Raw genomic sequence first — 17,496 nt, 5'->3', positions numbered from 1 at the left:
GAAGGTGAAAGTCATTGGTGTCGAATGGGCTAATTTACCATTCCAAGTGAAACAACTGAAGTAACAGCTGCTTGGATTTGTGTGGATTGCTGTTCTCCACAGTCTAAGAAAAGCAGCAGTCTTCAAAAATCCAAGTAGATGTTTCTTTGTTTCACTTAAAATGGTAAATTGCCTAGTCAATACCAATGATACTGCAACTTTAAATAAAATTGTATAAGGCACTACACCTTTAATTAAAAAGTGAGTAGCTTGGTGTGGTGTGTGCAGGGTGAGTCATACAGTCAGGGGCGTGCAGATTTGCGTCCTGGCTGTGCGAAGTCGCAGGTCTTCCCAGGGGATTTCGGAGCGAGTGTTGCATTGGTTCTGGCGCTCACGCATGTTAGGGAGGCAAGACCTAAAGGGACTGTTTCTCCTCATCGCGCGACATCGGATCCTATCTGCCAGGTGTCTAGTGAGCTCGGGCGTACACCTGCAAGGCTGGCCTTTATCCTCCAGAGGCCTGCAGCTCGCTGACATCTGCTGTGTGTGAATTGCTACGGAGAGGGGAAAAAAATAACTGGGCATTCTAAATTGGGGAGAACGTTGGTGGGGGGTGGGAGGATAATTGAGCACCAAATAAAAAAGATTAAAAAAGCAATTACTTGCTCTTTAAGCAGGAGGAGTTCATTCTGTGCTGTTTGTAACACTGGGCAGCAGACTTGGCACAGGTTGATCCAGTTGATCTCAAGAAAGCTTTTGAGAATGACCCCTTGGTCCTGGTCTCAGTCCCCTCTACTGCAGATCTTTCACTATTTGAATAACAGAAGCACAAGGGTGCCTTCCTGCCGAGCCTCCCAGAAGATAAGGAGGTGCAGTGTAATGGCAATAATGATTTTATCATGTTGGCCGAGGCAGCTCCAGCTTTCAGCTACTTCAATACATCTGGTGTAGGGCCAGCTATGGAAAGGACTATTACATTTGGGAGGAACTCAATATATGCAAACCCATGGCAATTGACAGTGTGACTGTTGAATAGTCAGACCTTAAAAAAGCCATAATGTTAGCACGTGTGGGGTATGTAAACCGCAGATGGATTGAGAAAGAATATTCTAATCCAGTGAGAAGGGCTGCAGCTCTTTCTTTTTGCAATATCTACATTTTCAGTGCTGAGAATGCATTCTTTACATAGTGCTTGGGTTAAATATTCTGTCTAGGATTGGGACAGTAACACTGCTGAGTTATTTCATCACGTCGCTTAACAGATGCAGAGCTTGATCGAAGGAAATTAGTTCTTAGAATTCAGCCGCGTTAGAAGTAGGTTTTCAGCAGGTCATAAACTACTAAATCTAAAAAAGTTCTGTTTTCACAAAGTAATCCCATTTTAGCCATCTGCTTGGCTGTGTATTTCTTTGTAGTGAACATGAAATGATAGTTAATAAAAAATAAGAGTCTGTATTCTAGGTTAAATCTGACAGATGTTTCAACTCAGTTTTTATTTTTAAGTTCATCCTTTTTTTTATTTATTTATTTTTTTTTTTTTTTTACATATTTGTGTGAATTTAGTGAGAGAGGGAGAAAGAGCACCTCAATCCTAAACACCCCCTGCCTGCCATTGTCCATTCAGTCAGGCAGGATCTGTGCTAATTTTGGCTTGACCAAGGATTTTGCAGGTGCTTCATTTTAATGAGGTTCTGCCTTGAGAGGCAATAACTAATCGATGTATTGCTCTCTATTGCTTTCGTTTTGTGAGCCTCAATTAGACATTCGTTGACCGATTTAATATCTGTCACCCTATTTGAACATGGATGGAATGTCTTCAGTTGCATTGGAAGTCTTCATGAAGAGGCTTAGCACAGAGCATTTGAATACTACAGTGTTCTCAATCCATCGCTTTATTGACGATTTATTACCTGTGTGATATTCTGTTTGGCAAGCGAACTAGCGAAACAAACCATTCTTAAGCAGGATGTAAATTTAAAAAAAGGTCATGTTTCAGTTCAGACAACTGCTTCCATAGTTTATATTATTTAATTATTTATTTATTTATTTATTGCATTTATATAGCTCTTTTTATACAAAAGTATCGCAAAGCACTGTACAGTACAGAGCAGAAAAAAAGAACAAACCACAGTACATTTGTATAGCATGTCACACATACAACTGCCATAATCGGACCATTTACATAACATATTTAAATAAGTCTACACATAATACAGACGCAGCAATTTTAAAGTTACATTAAAACCCATGAAGATAATAAAGCCATTTTATAAAAGTGTGTTTTTAGTCTTCACTTGAAAACTCTAACAGTCACAACTTTCTGACAAACGAAGGCAGAGGATTCCATAATTTAGGAGCTCTACGAGAAAAAGCCCTAACTCCCAAGTTGCTTTTGTTGGCCCTAGGAATAACCAGCAGCCTGCATCCTGTGATCTCGGAGTGAGGTTTGGAAGACACAGGGTCAGTAACTCCTGCAAATAACTAGGTGCAAATCCATTCTGGGGCCTTGTAAGTTAACAGTGAAATCTTAAAATCAGTTCTATACTGCACAGGTATCCAGTGTAAAGAGGCCAAAACAGGGGTAATAAATATGTTTTCTTTTCCTGGTTTTAGTCAGAATTCAAGCTGCAGTATTCTGAACAAGCTGCAAGCGGGATACCAGAAAAAAGTGCATTAAAATAATCAATTCTAGATGAAACAAAAGCACGCGTTAGACTCTTGGCATCAGATACAGAAGATTTGGTCTAATTTTGGCTATATTTCTCAAATGATGAAAATATACTTTAGTAACTTCCCTAATATGGGTCTCAAATGAGAGATCAGGATCAAAGATGACCCCCAAACTCTTAATTTGTAGTTTTTAAGTTTTTTGATGAGAGACTGTAAGGGTCAAGCTCATGTACCGTGGCTTGCGAAAGTATTGACACCCCTTGGCATTTTTCCTATTTTTTTGCCTTACAACCTGGAATTAAAATGGATTTTTATTTGGATTTCATGTAATGGACATACACAAAATAGTCCAAATTGGTGAAGTGAAATGAAAACAATAACTTGTTTCAAAAAATTCTAAAAAATAAATAACGGAAAAGTGGTGTGTGCATATGTATTCACTCCCTTTGCTATTAAGCCTCTAAATAAGATCTGGTGCAACCAATTACCTTCAGAAGTCACATAATTAGTTAAATAAAGTCCACCTGTGTGCAATCTAAGTGTCACATGATCTGTCACATGATCTCAGTATATATACACCTGTTCTGAAAGGCCCCAGAGTCTGCAACACCACTAAGCAAGCAGCACCATGAAGACCAAGGAGCTCTCCAAACAGGTCAGGGACAAGGTTGTGGAGAAATAGAGATCAGGGTTGGGTTATAAAAAAATATCCGAAACTTCGAACATCCCACGGAGCACCATTAAAGCCATTATTAAAAAATGGAAAGAATATGGCACCACAACAAACCTGGCAAGAGAGGGCCGCCCACCAAAACTCACGGACCAGGCAAGGATGGTATTAATCAGAGAAGCAACAAAGAGACCAAAGGTAACCCTGAAGGAGCTGCAAAGCTCCACAGCGGAGATTGGAGTATCTGTCCATAGGACCACTTTAAGCCGTACACTCCACAGAGCTGGGCTTTACGGAAGAGTGGCCAGAAAAAAGCCATTGCTTAAAGAAAAAAATAAGCAAGCATGTTTGGTGTTCGCCAAAAGGCATGTGGGAGACTTCCCAAACATATGGAAGAAGGTACTCTGGTCAGATGAGACTAAAATTGAGCTTTATGGCCATCAAGGAAAACGCTATGTCTGGCACAAACCCAACACCTCTCATCACCTCGAGAACACCATCCCCACAGTGAAGCATGGTGGTGGCAGCATCATGCTGTAGGGATGATTTTCATCGGCAGGGACTGGGAAACTGGTCAGAATTGAAGGAATGATGGATGGCACTAAATACAGGGAAATTCTTGAGGGAAACCTGTTTCAGTCTTCCAGAGATTTGAGACTGGGACGGAGGTTCACCTTCCAGCAGGACAATGACCCTAAGCATACTGCTAAAGTAACACTCGAGTGGTTTAAGGGGAAACATTTAAATGTCTTGGAATGGCCTAGTCAAAGCCCAGACCTCAATCCAATTGAGAATCTGTGGTATGACTTAAAGATTGCTGTACACCAGAGAAAAACCCATCCAACTTGAAGGAGCTGGAGCAGTTTTGCCTTGAAGAATGGGCGAAAATCCCAGTGGCTAGATGTGCCAAACTTATAGATACATACCCCAAGAGACTTGCAGCTGTAATTGCTGCAAAAGGTGGCTCTACAAAGTATTGACTTTGGGGGGGTGAATACTTATGCACTCTCAAGTTTTCTGTTTTTTTTGTCTTATTTCTTGTTTGTTTCACAATAAAAAATATTTTGCATCTTCAAAGTGGTAGGCATGTTATGTAAATCAAATGATACAAACCCCCAAAAAATCTATTTTAATTCCAGGTTGTAAGGCAACAAAATAGGAAAAATGCCAAGGGTGGTCAATACTTTCGCAAGCCATTGTAATCCCACATTTCCTTTTAGTTGGTTCTGTGCACCCAGTAGCATAACCTCTGTTTCATCTGAATTCAACATTCAACAATTCTATGACATCCAGTGCTTGATGTCTGTAAGGCAAGTAGCCAATAACACCCAGGCAGAAGAAATTCATGGCTTTAGGGACAAATATAGCTAGGTATCATCAGCATAGCCATGGAAGTTCACTCCATATCTGCAGAGAATGTCACCTAATGGTAGCATATGTAATGAAAACAACAAGGGACCTGGAATTAAGCCCTGTGGAATACCACTGACAACTTCCGATAATGCCGATTTTACCTCACCAATAGAGACAAAATGATACCTATCAAAGATACGATTTGAACCAGGATAGGCCAAGGCCAGACAGTCCTACTGTGCTTTCAAGACGATTCAGTAGGATGGAATGGTCTACACTAACAAAGGCAGCTCTTAGATCTAGAAGAATCAAAAGTGATGGAAAGCCTTATCAGCAGATCATTCACAACCCTGTGCTATGTGCAGCACGAAAACCAGACTGAAACTTCTCAAATATACCATTTACTGCAACACCTCTCTAGAACCTTATCTAAGAATGGTAGGCTGGAGATTGACCTATAGTTATTGAAGACTAGGGTCCAAATTGTGATTGTTAAGCACAGGCTTTACCACAGCGACCTTAAGAGCTGAGGAAACTATACCAGAGGAAAGTGAACCGTTTATAATTTTTTAAATGTGAGTATTAATAACACCAAGAACATATTTGAATAGTTTTGTATGAATAGGATCAAGAGAGCATGTAGTAGCTCTCATATGGTGAACTCTCTGTCAGTTCCTGCAAGATAATCAAAGAAAAAGACCCTATAGTAGCCTTAATAGGTGTATTTGTAGCTGTAACATTGTGCTGGAGTCCTCCTTAATAAAAGGTGTCTGTGGAATCTCATTTCTGATGTCTAGTATTTTATTTTTAAAGAAATGTAAGAAGTCAGTGCAGCTGTGAGAGTTTTCACATTTTTGTGATAAATGTCAACTAAAATTCTCTAATGCTTTCTTTATAGCATGTAGCTCTGGGGGAAGTGAAATGATTGTTTAAGATTTGAATGATGGTTCCCTGAGTACAGCATGGTACAGTCTGCTGGCGAGCAAGGAAGTGACATGAACATGTAAAGCTACAGTGTGATTATAGTTATTGGAAAGCATTTTGTTTTCGATTTCTGTTTTGTTTTAGTTTGCTTGGTGTCTAAAAGAGAGTGCATTTTCTTCTTGTGTCCTTACACCACGTTTGACCATTTTTCTACACATGCTTTTGCCAATTTGTTCTTGCAAGATCATTAATTGTGCATGTGCCTTCGAGCAGAGGACACTGCAACAGATGTTGCATAGTCTGAGGCTCAGTGCCGCAGTCACAGGTGGTTGAGCAGGTGTTATAGCCCCACTTACTCATTGCTTCCTTCGAGTGTCCGACACCGGTGCTTAGGTGGTTGAGACATTGCCACCTTTGCCATGGTTGATCAACCCCTGGTGGTAAGGACTTGGCCGCTGTTGAATCAATTTTGGTCTCTAGCCTGTCATGCCACATCTGTAATCCGGTCTCCTTGGGTGTGGCGTTGAGAGGTTGGTTGCTGGTGAGGAAGCTCCTGCATGACTTCAGTCACTTACAGGCTGGGAAGTGGTCGTACAACGGGTGTTTCACATCTTCTGCTTTTCTTGATCGTTCTGTTCTGCCGGCCACTGCTCTTCTGAGCGGAGCAATGCCAACCAGGAGATACAAACTGTTAAGATTGATGGGCTTTAGGCTTCAGGAATTCTGTGATGTATCAGCAGCTGGCATTCAAGATGGTGTCGAGCCGCTTGGCATGCACGGATCTCTCCCACAAGGAACATGCGTACTCGGCAGTGGAGAAGCTGAGAGCCAAGCCAGTGGTTCGAACGGTTAAGGGGCTGGCTCCCCATTTCGAGTTGATAAGCTTGTATAGAATGTTGTTATGGGTGCTCACCTTCACTTTTGTCTTCTTGATGTGTGCTTTGTGTGAGAGGATTCGATCAAGAGTAACTCCAAGGTAGACTGGGTTCGGGCAGTGAGATAGTGGGGTCCCAGACCATGTGATGTTGAAATGATGGTTGTCTTCATGGTTTTTCAGGTGCAAGGCACAGACTTGTGTTTTCATTGGGTTGGCGCGTAATTGGTTTTTATTGAAGTATGAAGTTAGTCCGGTTAGCGCCTCAGTTAGGGTTGTTTCAACGTAATCAAAGTCAGTGTTTTGGCTGTTCTGCACAAATCATTTGTATGAATTAAATGTTTTGTTATTGAGTCAGCTGGTTGGTCATTCATGTCGCTGTTATACAGCAGTGGTCCTTGAGGGAGGCTGTTTTGCTATCGCTGCCATCGGCTTCGCTTCCCGTCCAACTTGACAAAGAAACATCTGTTTTTCGAGAAGGGTACGTATCAGCTCTGTAAGGTACAGATCTTTTTGTCATTTCCAGGGTCTTGCAGAGGAATCGACGGTGGCTAACTGTATTCTAGGCAGCTGTTAGGTCAATGAGCCCAGCTCCGGTGATGACCTCTTTCGAATAGGTCTTCAATATGTTGGGTTAGGTTGAGCAGCTGGCTTGTTGATGATTTTCCAGGACGAAAAACTCCCTGTTCAGGAATTAGGTGTATCCATGTGTGGAGCAAGTCGGTTCAGTAGAAGTCTTTTGTACAGTTTGTACGTGTGGCATAGCAACGAGATGGGTCTGAAGCTGGATCAGATAGATCTTTCCCTCGCTTCAGGAGTGTCACAACATGAGCATGTCGTCATATATTTGGAATTTTTTGACTGGCTGTGCTTGAGTTGTATAGACAGAGGAGCCATTCTCGAGGTTTGATTCCAAAGTGTTTGATTTGTTCAAAATCATGGTATTAAGTGTTAGCAAAATTTGCAGGTATTACCTGACGGGTCGAGACATGAATGCTTCAGCTGTGACTCCCAGAGAATGTGCAAAATGAACACGACAAAGACAATTCCTGGAATATTTCTTCCTGTGATGTAACGTGTTTAAATACAACAATATTCAATAAACAAAACTACATTCATGCAAAATGTGTTATACTTTTTTTTTTTCTAAACTAAAGTAAAGGCCATGATTATACTATACAGTATTTGTACAAATGCATTTAATACAGTTACAGGTACCAGTGACTGTATATAGATAGGCTACAGCTTTTATTTTTGATCATTAAACTTTTAAAAAGTCCTTGTTAGCATGAATCTTGGAGTACCTTAGCATAGGTAACATAGGTACTGCAGTTCAAGATCATTGTGAAACAAGGCATTACTGTTAGTATTGCATGAGTTTAGTTTTTATCTATTTGTGTGACATTTATATTTTATGCAGACACTTCTGGTACTACTTAAATAATATTACAAAATATATACTGTGTGTGTGTATAGATAGATAGATAGATAGATTTAAAATGGAAACCTCTTGAATCTAAATGAACTGTATTGTAATTGTCAGCAAACAGGAAAAAAGTAGCCTATTGCATATATTTATGTGATAAAACTGATCAGTTCATGCGATTCTAAAGTTACTGTGTAATACTGTATATACTGTAATAAACCATGCAGCGTTCCTCAATCATTTCCAGGTGTCTGGTGCTGCATTCTCACATAATCATCTACACAATTGTTAACAACATGCAAGAGCACAGCTCCGGGGGGAAAAAAACTACTAAACAGTTGATAATTGAATGTTGTAAATTATTGATGCTTCACAATAATGTAATGCTGTAATCATTTCCTAAACATAAAAGCCTTCTAATTAAACACATTTTAAACTATAACGTATTGGGCATTTTGGTAACCAATCAGATGAAAGGCTTATTATAATGTTTTATCACTCTATTTTATTGTATTTTTATTTTTTAGATAAAACTCTAAACTATCAACAACCATACCACAAAAACTGGATCTTAAATAATAAATAAATAATACTATTTCATTATTTAATTAACATTACTCCAGCAAGGCTTTGTTTCCAAACAAACTGATCTTAATTTGGGAACAAACCACAAAACAGAAAGTCACAGAACAAAATTCGGCAAGGATAACAAAAATTTTTAAAAAATCTTTCAATTATCGCTTGATCTGAAATTGATCCCAGGCCTCCTGATGTGAAACATGTGAGTAGTCTGTGGGAATGTTTCATACATTGTACCTTTTTTCACAGATTTTGTTTTTAATCTCTTACAGTAAGTGACAGCTGCTTCAGAAACCTTGCTGAAGACCGCAGTGGAATAAATCTCAAGGACCTTGTTCATGATCCGTCTCTGTAAGTACCTCCCCACCGGGGCCAAACAAATCCCCACCCTGAGCCAGCCTGACACGAGCACACGCCCGCTATTAACCAGCCGCTCCGCTAAGCGCAATTAGGAGCAGATTATTGAAGTGACAGTATACTCTTCATGTGCTGAACCCCGGCCAGTCTGAGACATGGAGAAGTGACTACAGACGAAGCCACCTTCTGAGGGGGTGGAAGGAAGGAAGGATAGATAAGGTCATCATGAGTGATTGCTTCTGTGGAGAAGGGGAGATAATAAATAGAAGAAGACATTAAATGTCGGAGTCAGCCCTGGCAAGGCCGGTCTGTGAACAATAACGAAGCCAGAAAAGGGTATTTTACTAAACGGATGTTTCTGTATTCAGAATTTTCTGCATGGAAAGTTGAATGAGCAGTCTCTCTCCCTTTCTCTCCCCTCTCTGAGTGTAACCCCTTAAGGACCATGATTGTGTAAACACAATCATACTGAAGTGTCATTCTGGGCCTGGGATCGGATAAACATGATAAAAAAATGCACTTCATTTCTTTGACTTACTGGGCTACCATATGTTGCAGTACAGCTTGTAAACGCATATCATTGGATAGGGGAGAGATTGAATTTCACTGCTTACTTTTTTTTTTTCGTGTGACATCACTGAGACAGGCATTTCATTTTTAAAGGGTGGAGATGTTCCCAGCAGCTCGCAGAAACAAAACATGACACAATAACTTGTTTACAGCTAAGAAAAAATGTGAAAACACTGTAAATCCAATGTGTTCGACTTATATTAGAGCATGTATTCTGTCATGTGTTTTAATATGTATGTTTTTACAACATATATAGTGGATATAAGCAGATAATATTTAATTAATTAAATATATGAGGTACATTTTATTTTCTATTACTGATGATAATGCAATGAAGAACTATTATTTCATTTATAAATTGAGAAAATAATTGACAGTAGTGTCCATTATTGCTTATAAAGACCCTGAGAACAAATGTGTATTATGTCACTGCAATCACTCAGGTGAAACAATGTCTTGTAATTTGCCCAAACATCAATATTTTTCAACAAAACTTACATTTGTTTATACATGTGTCTCTAAGCAGAATACATAATAATATAAAAATGCTGACACATGCGTGTTAAAAAAGAGATCACATACTGCATAAACCATGCAGAATCTGTTTTGTGTTTTTAAGTCAGACAAATGAAGAGCTGTCACTTTGGCAGACAATGACAACATTATCACATATTTCTATTTTTAAAGATATACACATTAGAGTCTAGTGGTGGAATTGCTAGGGTTTACAAGTATTCGTTATTATCTTCTCCAAGTGTATGGTTTGCAGTTCTGTCTTGGTTCTGTTGTTATCACATCTTAGAAACATACAGTATTTAATAAGTTTTGGCTTGAATCAAACATGCTTATTCAGTGACTCTAAACTTGTATTTGCATTGCACCGAGTGATGCTAAATAAGCTAATGAAATTATCCCATAAATCTGATCTGCCGTGGGTCCACCACTGTTTAGATTATTTAAAATAAAAGAAACAAATAAATACAAAAGATATTCCATAACGAAACATATATGCTTTAAAAAGTGATGTCAACAAACATAATTGCATGGGTTCAGCGTATAACAAGTGAAATTAATGTTTAGTTCATGTGCAGTGCCCTGGTTTGTATTCGGAGCTCAGCTTGGAGACTTCTCATTGACTTTTCCCAAATAAATCACAAGCTCAGTTGCATTGCTTGGGCTGCATCTTGTGTGATTGATGGCAGACTCCTAGGAATCCTATTTGTCACTTTTTTTTTAAGGAGCGTCTTTGCGAGCTTGGGATGCATTCAAGCAGTCAGGAGTGTTCTAAACAGTGAGTTTGTTTCATGTTTCCCTCTATTTTACCAATCCAAGATCAAATTATTAAAATGCCATTGTGTTTGGGTTAAACCCTTCTCATTCAAAAACTTGAACAGATGCACAATCCAAACGAAATATCATCCTCTGCTTAGTGCAATTGGAGAAATAAAATCCTTCTCCATTGCCTAGGTCACCACTGTAAAACGCAGAGCTTGGAAAAAGATGTTTTGAATTTTTTATAAATGTGCAAGTACTACCATATTCCAGTAAGTCAATCTATTGGAGCTAAAATACACCCTGAACCTCATCACATTACCTTCTAAACAAAGGAGATAAATACATGGGACTTGATCTATGCATTGGTTTCCTTTGCATGACACCTTTTTTTTCTTGATACAGTCATTTAAAATGTCTGTTATTTTAGGAACGTGTGAATCTTAAATTCTTCCGAGTGTGAGAGGAATTTGATTTGTTTCCAACTTCCAGTTCTCACCTGAAGATTTTTGTGATCTCAAAAAGAGTCTATATTGTTTTTAGTAAATATGTTAGCAGATCCAATTAAAAAATGTCATAGAAAATAAAAACCTTGTGCATAAGTTAGGAACACATAAGATCTGAATATTTTTCCTTGGACTAGTAAAGAGAACTTGCTGTGAATGAAATTTAAAACATCAGTTGCCATGAATCAGCCCCGTCAGGAAGGCTGTTGCAGCTCCCTCGTGGCTAGTCTTGAGAAGACACTGCTCCTGCATGGGTCTCATTCCTGAGGTCTCGAGGGCCGCTGGGATGTGTGAACATGCACAGCGCCCTGGAATTGGGGCTTACATCTAAACCGGAATTGTCTCACAGGCCCTTGGAGGATTGAAACCTCTGGATTCTGAGACATCCCCCCAGTGGGCCACAGTGGAAGCATACAATGCAGAGCCCATCATACTGCAGCTTACTCTCAGTGCTAGCTGCTGATCGACTGCCCGACATTGACATTTGAGAGAGAGGATTTTTATTTATTTATTTATTTATTTATTTTTTAAAGCAAAAACAAATCTTAACTGTAATGTTACCTGCTGCTCTTCTAACCACAGCATGCAGTGGAACTCCAAAGTCCCAAACGCCATGCTTACTGACAAGTCAACCAAGCGCATCGAAACTGGAAACAGGGCGTGAGAATTTTACCAGTTTACACAGCTGTCCTGGCTTGTTACTTAGTTGTTTTTTAGGTTTTTTTTTTGTTTTTTTATGTTTATTATACATCAATAAGTAACTGAAGCACTACAGTACTTCCAGAGTTACACCCATTTCAGACTACTACACCCCTTTCATTCCCAATGTGCTCGTAACGTGGGGACTCTACTGTACCCACTTCCATTTCTATTTTGTTCTTATTTATTTCAGTGTCCTCATTCAGAATATGAACCCTTGTATATTTGATCAAAGGTCGTTGTGCATGTCAGTCCATCTGTCACATTCTGATCCGGAATCTGTTGAATTTATTCAAATGATACAAATGTTTACAGTACGCAATTGTGAGAACTCATGCTTAAGTCTGGTGGTCCTTGTTATCTTTGCTCATTTTGGAAAACAACCTTTCTCCAGTAAAAAGTGCAAGGTTTCAGTGAATTTTATTTGATTTCACTTCACTTTGTTGTGTCACAGGGAGTGTTCTTGTTTTGGTAATGCCACACAAACAGCAAACCACAGCATGTTCAAATTGAACTGCACTAGTATGTCAAAAGTGATTTTATCTTTTTGCCTGGTTAGTTATTATGTTCCCCTGGGGGTCAACAATTTCTTGCTTTTAGTTTAAATACCATTCTAACTTTAGTTTTAATCGCCTTGAGTTGCAGAGAGAAGAAAAAGAGAGAAAGCTTGCAAATGATCCAGGCTTTGAAGTTCATTTCCACTGATGCTTTGGCAGTTTAACTTGAATTGCATTGACCCTTATACCCTATACCTGTTTTATTTTACTTTTTTTTCGTTTTTATTCGTGCTGCACAGTGCGACACTAATATGCTGTGTTATGGAGTATCAGAGACAGGGGATTTATGAAAGAACCTGGCTATCTGTCTGCCTGTCCATATGTCACACAAATTAAGCAAATAGACCTGTATAACCCATAGGTACTTCAATGCTCAATGTCACTTAGTCCTAAGTGATGTGTTAAAACTAGAAGAAATTGAAACCAACTAGACTAGACATGCCTTTTGGCTACACTGAGAAGTACATTAGTCAGAACGTTTGGCTTCACTGTCTTATAGTAACCTACTGTGTTGATGTACTGGTGTCAGGAAATGCACAGCCTGTATGGGTGATTCGTCCTTGAGCTAGAGCTCAGGCAGTCTCCATTGAACAGAAATTGATATCACGCTGAAGTAACTTTACAAAAAATGACGGTGATTAAGTAGATTCAAGAAAATGCACAGAGTCCTTTTCTTCAATCAGTTGCCAGGTTTATTGAAATATGCAGGGAGTCTGGTCCCAGGTACAGGACAAACACAATACTCAACATTACAATGTTTACATGACATTAAATACCCTTCTGTATAGATGGTCCACCTCCCCTTTCTCTGACACTTAACCAATGGTCAAGGTAATTTAATTTATTGTGTGAGTGTTAATGTGTGTGTGTCTGTGTGTGTGGTCTAGTGTGACAACCTCTGAACTCAGTGCATTCTTCACACTCCTGGAGACAAAAGGTCCATACATCTGCCTTTTGTTATCTCCTTGCGACCCCCTTTGATGCCAGTGGGATTATCTCTTTTGATCTCTCTGAAGTCTTTAGAGCCTGTTCCCTTCTAGTCCACAGCATTGTTATCTCGTTAGCTTGCAGTCATTGTTGGGCAAGAAACTTGTAGACTCAAGGTCTCTATCAATTGTAAGCAGTACATGCAATTTGAACCAAACAGTCTGCTATCTGCAATATTAGTCTCTTTTCAGAAAAAAAAACACCAGTATAGCTCTGCCAGTCCACATGCGTAGCAAACTGCTAATCAATTCTCAATCCATGTTTTCCAACATACTCTACTTTTAGAATATAAGATGGAGGGGGGTGACCCGCTACAACCAAGTTGCTCACGTGATCCCGAGCCCTCAGATGTCTTCTTCTCTAGTTCTGAGTAGTCACATCAAGTAACGTGTTTGTATAATATATTATAGTGAAGCATGTTCCTTTATTCTAAGTCTCTCCATTATGTGTAGGTATCTACCTTGCTTTCTCTGTTTCTATATGTAAGTGTGCTATGAGCAAAAACAAAACAAAGATACGTACAAATAATACAAAAAATGAAAAATAAACATAGAAAAATACAGTAAATACAGTTAATATCACTGTACACAGGTGTTATTTCTTATTCATGGTGGCTCCCAGTAAGTTTACAGTTTCCCATCTGTCAATGGTCCTTTCTAACTGCCGCTGTTGTTTTTTCCACGAAAAACACTGAATGCTATTCCACAGGATCAGTACTATTACTAATAACAGTATTATTAAAACAATGTAATCCCAAAAAGTGTTCCCTAAGGCCTGCCCTAACCATCCATATCGTTTCAATACAGTGGCTTTTAATTGTGCGAAATCAACTTCGACCTTAGCTTTGAGCAGCTTCTCTTCCGCTCTTTGTAGGGCTATTTTAACCAATTTGTGCATTTGAGAAAAAATGACCGAATATGAATCTAGATATGTGTCATCCCACCAAGCTGTAATTTGGAACTCCTCTGCTTCAGGTTCAGGTATATATATATCTCCAATCTGAACTGCATGTGTTGGAGTAAAACAAAATCCTGGAGAAGTCTGACAAGTTAAATCTCCATACTTAAAATTGGTATGGTTACTCAACACACACCACTGATATTTCCCAACCTGCACTGCTTTTTTCCACCCCTCTAGTGGATGTACCTCTAATTCAGTGTTTATATTTCTATTGATTCCAGTGATTGCAGGACAACGGCAAACTACATGACTATTTGTTTCATAACAGCATGCTTTATGCACCACACCACTCAAGTTCCCTCGTTGAACTTTCCACGTAGCCTTTTCCCAAACTATCACTGTCTCATTGTGTAGTACTCCTATCGGTCTAATCTTCAAACTGTCTTTATACTGGTTATTAGGATCCGTGTATGGTATTGAGAGATAGAACCCTATATGACCAGGTGGTTCCTTGCCATTCTCCTTTGGCCACACTAAACTAGCTCCCAGGAGGTCAGTCTGATCAGGATGGAACATTGCCAACCTCAACCTGAGTTCCTCCTGTGCATGTCTAGGTACCACTCCTAGCCTAATGTCCATTATTTCTTCCTTCATTGTTTTTAAAAGGTCACCCGCAAATATTCTACAATCTATCGCTTTGGTCAAATTGTGCAAGGCTCCCTCTGTTCCATCCATTAGCTCATATATAGCTGTACCCTGGAGTCTAATCCCTTGATTTACATACATTTGTCCATTCCCCAATCTTTCCATTCCTTCTCCAACAGTACTTGCTATCCAAGTTTGCCCTCTTGACATTTGATAAATATCCCAGCTGTTTGCAACAGAATTTCCTGCACCAAACCAGCCTGCTATTTCATCAAAAAGCCCACTCTTCCTACGTTTCTCATTACCTTCATACATTTGTTCGGCTAGTCGCTCTTTGTAATCTTTTGTTGTACTTAAAAACACCAGTATAGCTCTGCCAGTCCACATGCGTAGCAAACTGCTAATCAATTCTCAATCCATGTTTTCCAACACACGCTTTGAATAAAACAAGTGTCCTTGATGCATGGCAGAAGCCGGGCTACAGCTTTTCAAGTGCTGTGGGAATTGTTCAGGTATATTTAGCTTATGGGAGAGAGAAAAGCACCTGTTCATCTATATTTAGGCAGGCTTACATACTCATCTATATCCCTGTCAGGCTTACATACAGCTGTAGAAGCGCTTATTCAGTTGTGATGAAACTTGGTTTGGAACTTTAGCCTCAGCTGTTGAAGGTCTCAGAATCATCGGGGGGGGTACTGATACTGTAGTTTTGCTCTAGGTCATTATGATCCAGTTTTTCATGTAACAGAGAGATGTGATTTGTCTGACATGCTTGTTAAAGCTGTATCGATGAATTTGATGATACTTTACACAATATATCATATCATTTGTATTGTGATACTCATTGATTTAAGATTGAAGTCTGTTTGAATACATACTCATTTAATTTTTAACAAATAAGTCCATTATTAAGTTATCATTTGATCTTATGATGCGCCATACAATTAGCCCATCAGGCCCATCAGATGTATTTTATCGTGACCTGTGTATCACAATGTTAGTGAGTTGTTTCACCTCTAATGCTTGTTGTGCAGTTTAGTTAACAAGGTGTTTAAATCATCCTGAGGGGGAAACACCATCTGGGTTAATAAAGAGTTAAAGTTGAGATCATTAGGAATTCAACACCAGTGATTAACAAACGCAGCTCGGCCCACATCAAACAGTTTAATTTGGTTTTCTTTTTATTTGATTTCTTTTTAAAAAGGAGAAAAGCCCCTGTCCATTTTACCAAACAAAAACAACTCAGTACAGCAGTGCAATTGAAGCCCTATCACTCTAACACTGTTCCTAGCTTTGCATTATTTTATCAACTTAAAAACCCTCAATCACAATTAGGAGGTAAAGCTATAACAAGCTAAGTCAAGCAGACATATGTTTCAGCTAGTGCCTTCTTCACTGTCTACCTGACTTAGCAGCTTCTACTTTTACCTTTTGTATCATTTTCTGGATACAAAAATATGTGCAGACTTGGGTAAAGGCTTTTCCCCAATTTCTATTGTAAATTTGGAGCACTCTTCCCTGGTGACCTGTGTTTGTGGTGAGCTGTCCAGGAGACAGTGTACAATGTCCATGCCCGCACTGAGCAGCTCAGTGGATGGGTACGGAGCTGAAGGCTGGCTGCATTAATATCATAACCCCTGAATACACAGCCACCAGCCTTCCCACCTTGTCTTTTGATCTGGTTTGAACCCCAGCAAGACTGACAGAATGAGGATCTGCACCTTGAGCCACTGCACCAGAGAGAGAGAAGGGGGGAGAATCTTTGTGTTAGTCTTTTTCTGTGTGCTTTTTTCTTATTCCTGTACTGTGCTGTTATACATGTCAAAAAGGAAATTAACGGCTGATTTTAGCTCTTAACTCCTACCCTTCTATCCATAACACTGCAAAACACAGATTTTAGCAAACAGGGGTACATTTTTAAAGCTACAGTAGGCTCCCTCATAGACCAGGTTTCCAATGCTGATTCAGTGCAACCTTGATGGTTTAAAGAAATTCATTTTAATTTTTATTTTGCCAGCCTCAAAAGTTTCTTGCTTTCAAATAATAGTGTTTACCGTGCCAGTTATTACCTGGAAATTATTAGGAAACTGGTTGAAGATTGAATCTCTGTGGTTTTATTATAATTAGGTTGTGATGTGTTAGCAATAGACACAAATAATTGGATGCTAAGATACTGAGAAAACGCAGACAGACAGAATCGGTGCATAAGGACCCACATTTTGAATGAGGACCCTAATAAAAATTCTATTGATTTCTTCTTTGTTTAAATAGTATTGAACCACCAATTCTATTCTATTCTAATAAAGGTCACCTTGTTTTCATGATGTTTTCAGAGGCAACATCTCCTTTGTCATTTTATAAACTGACCCATCAGCTGGCAGCTTAATACATTTACCAGTTATTTTAGAAATTGTCCATTTTTGCAATGTAAGCATATATACTGTATATAACAGTGCTACATATTGGAAACTGAGAAATTTCATCAGCAATGAAACACAAAGGGCCTCATGCACTAAACAGTGGTAACA

General features: G+C 39.1%; 1 protein-coding gene across 1 annotated transcript in view; it reads left to right on the top strand.

Annotated features, from left to right (window-relative positions):
• The window catches only part of LOC121330000 (gephyrin-like), a 287,319-nt gene that overhangs the window by 87,971 nt on the left and 181,852 nt on the right, over nt 1–17,496 (top strand). The window contains exon 2 of the mRNA XM_041276184.1: nt 8,748–8,826. Within this exon, the coding sequence (XP_041132118.1) occupies nt 8,748–8,826 (79 nt within the window). The remainder of the gene's footprint in view (nt 1–8,747; nt 8,827–17,496) is intronic.

This window comes from Polyodon spathula, chromosome 17, assembly GCF_017654505.1.
Source record: "Polyodon spathula isolate WHYD16114869_AA chromosome 17, ASM1765450v1, whole genome shotgun sequence".
Lineage (NCBI taxonomy): Eukaryota > Metazoa > Chordata > Actinopteri > Acipenseriformes > Polyodontidae > Polyodon > Polyodon spathula.
Note: the sequence above shows the minus strand (reverse complement) of the source record. Positions and strands in the feature narration are given on the sequence as shown.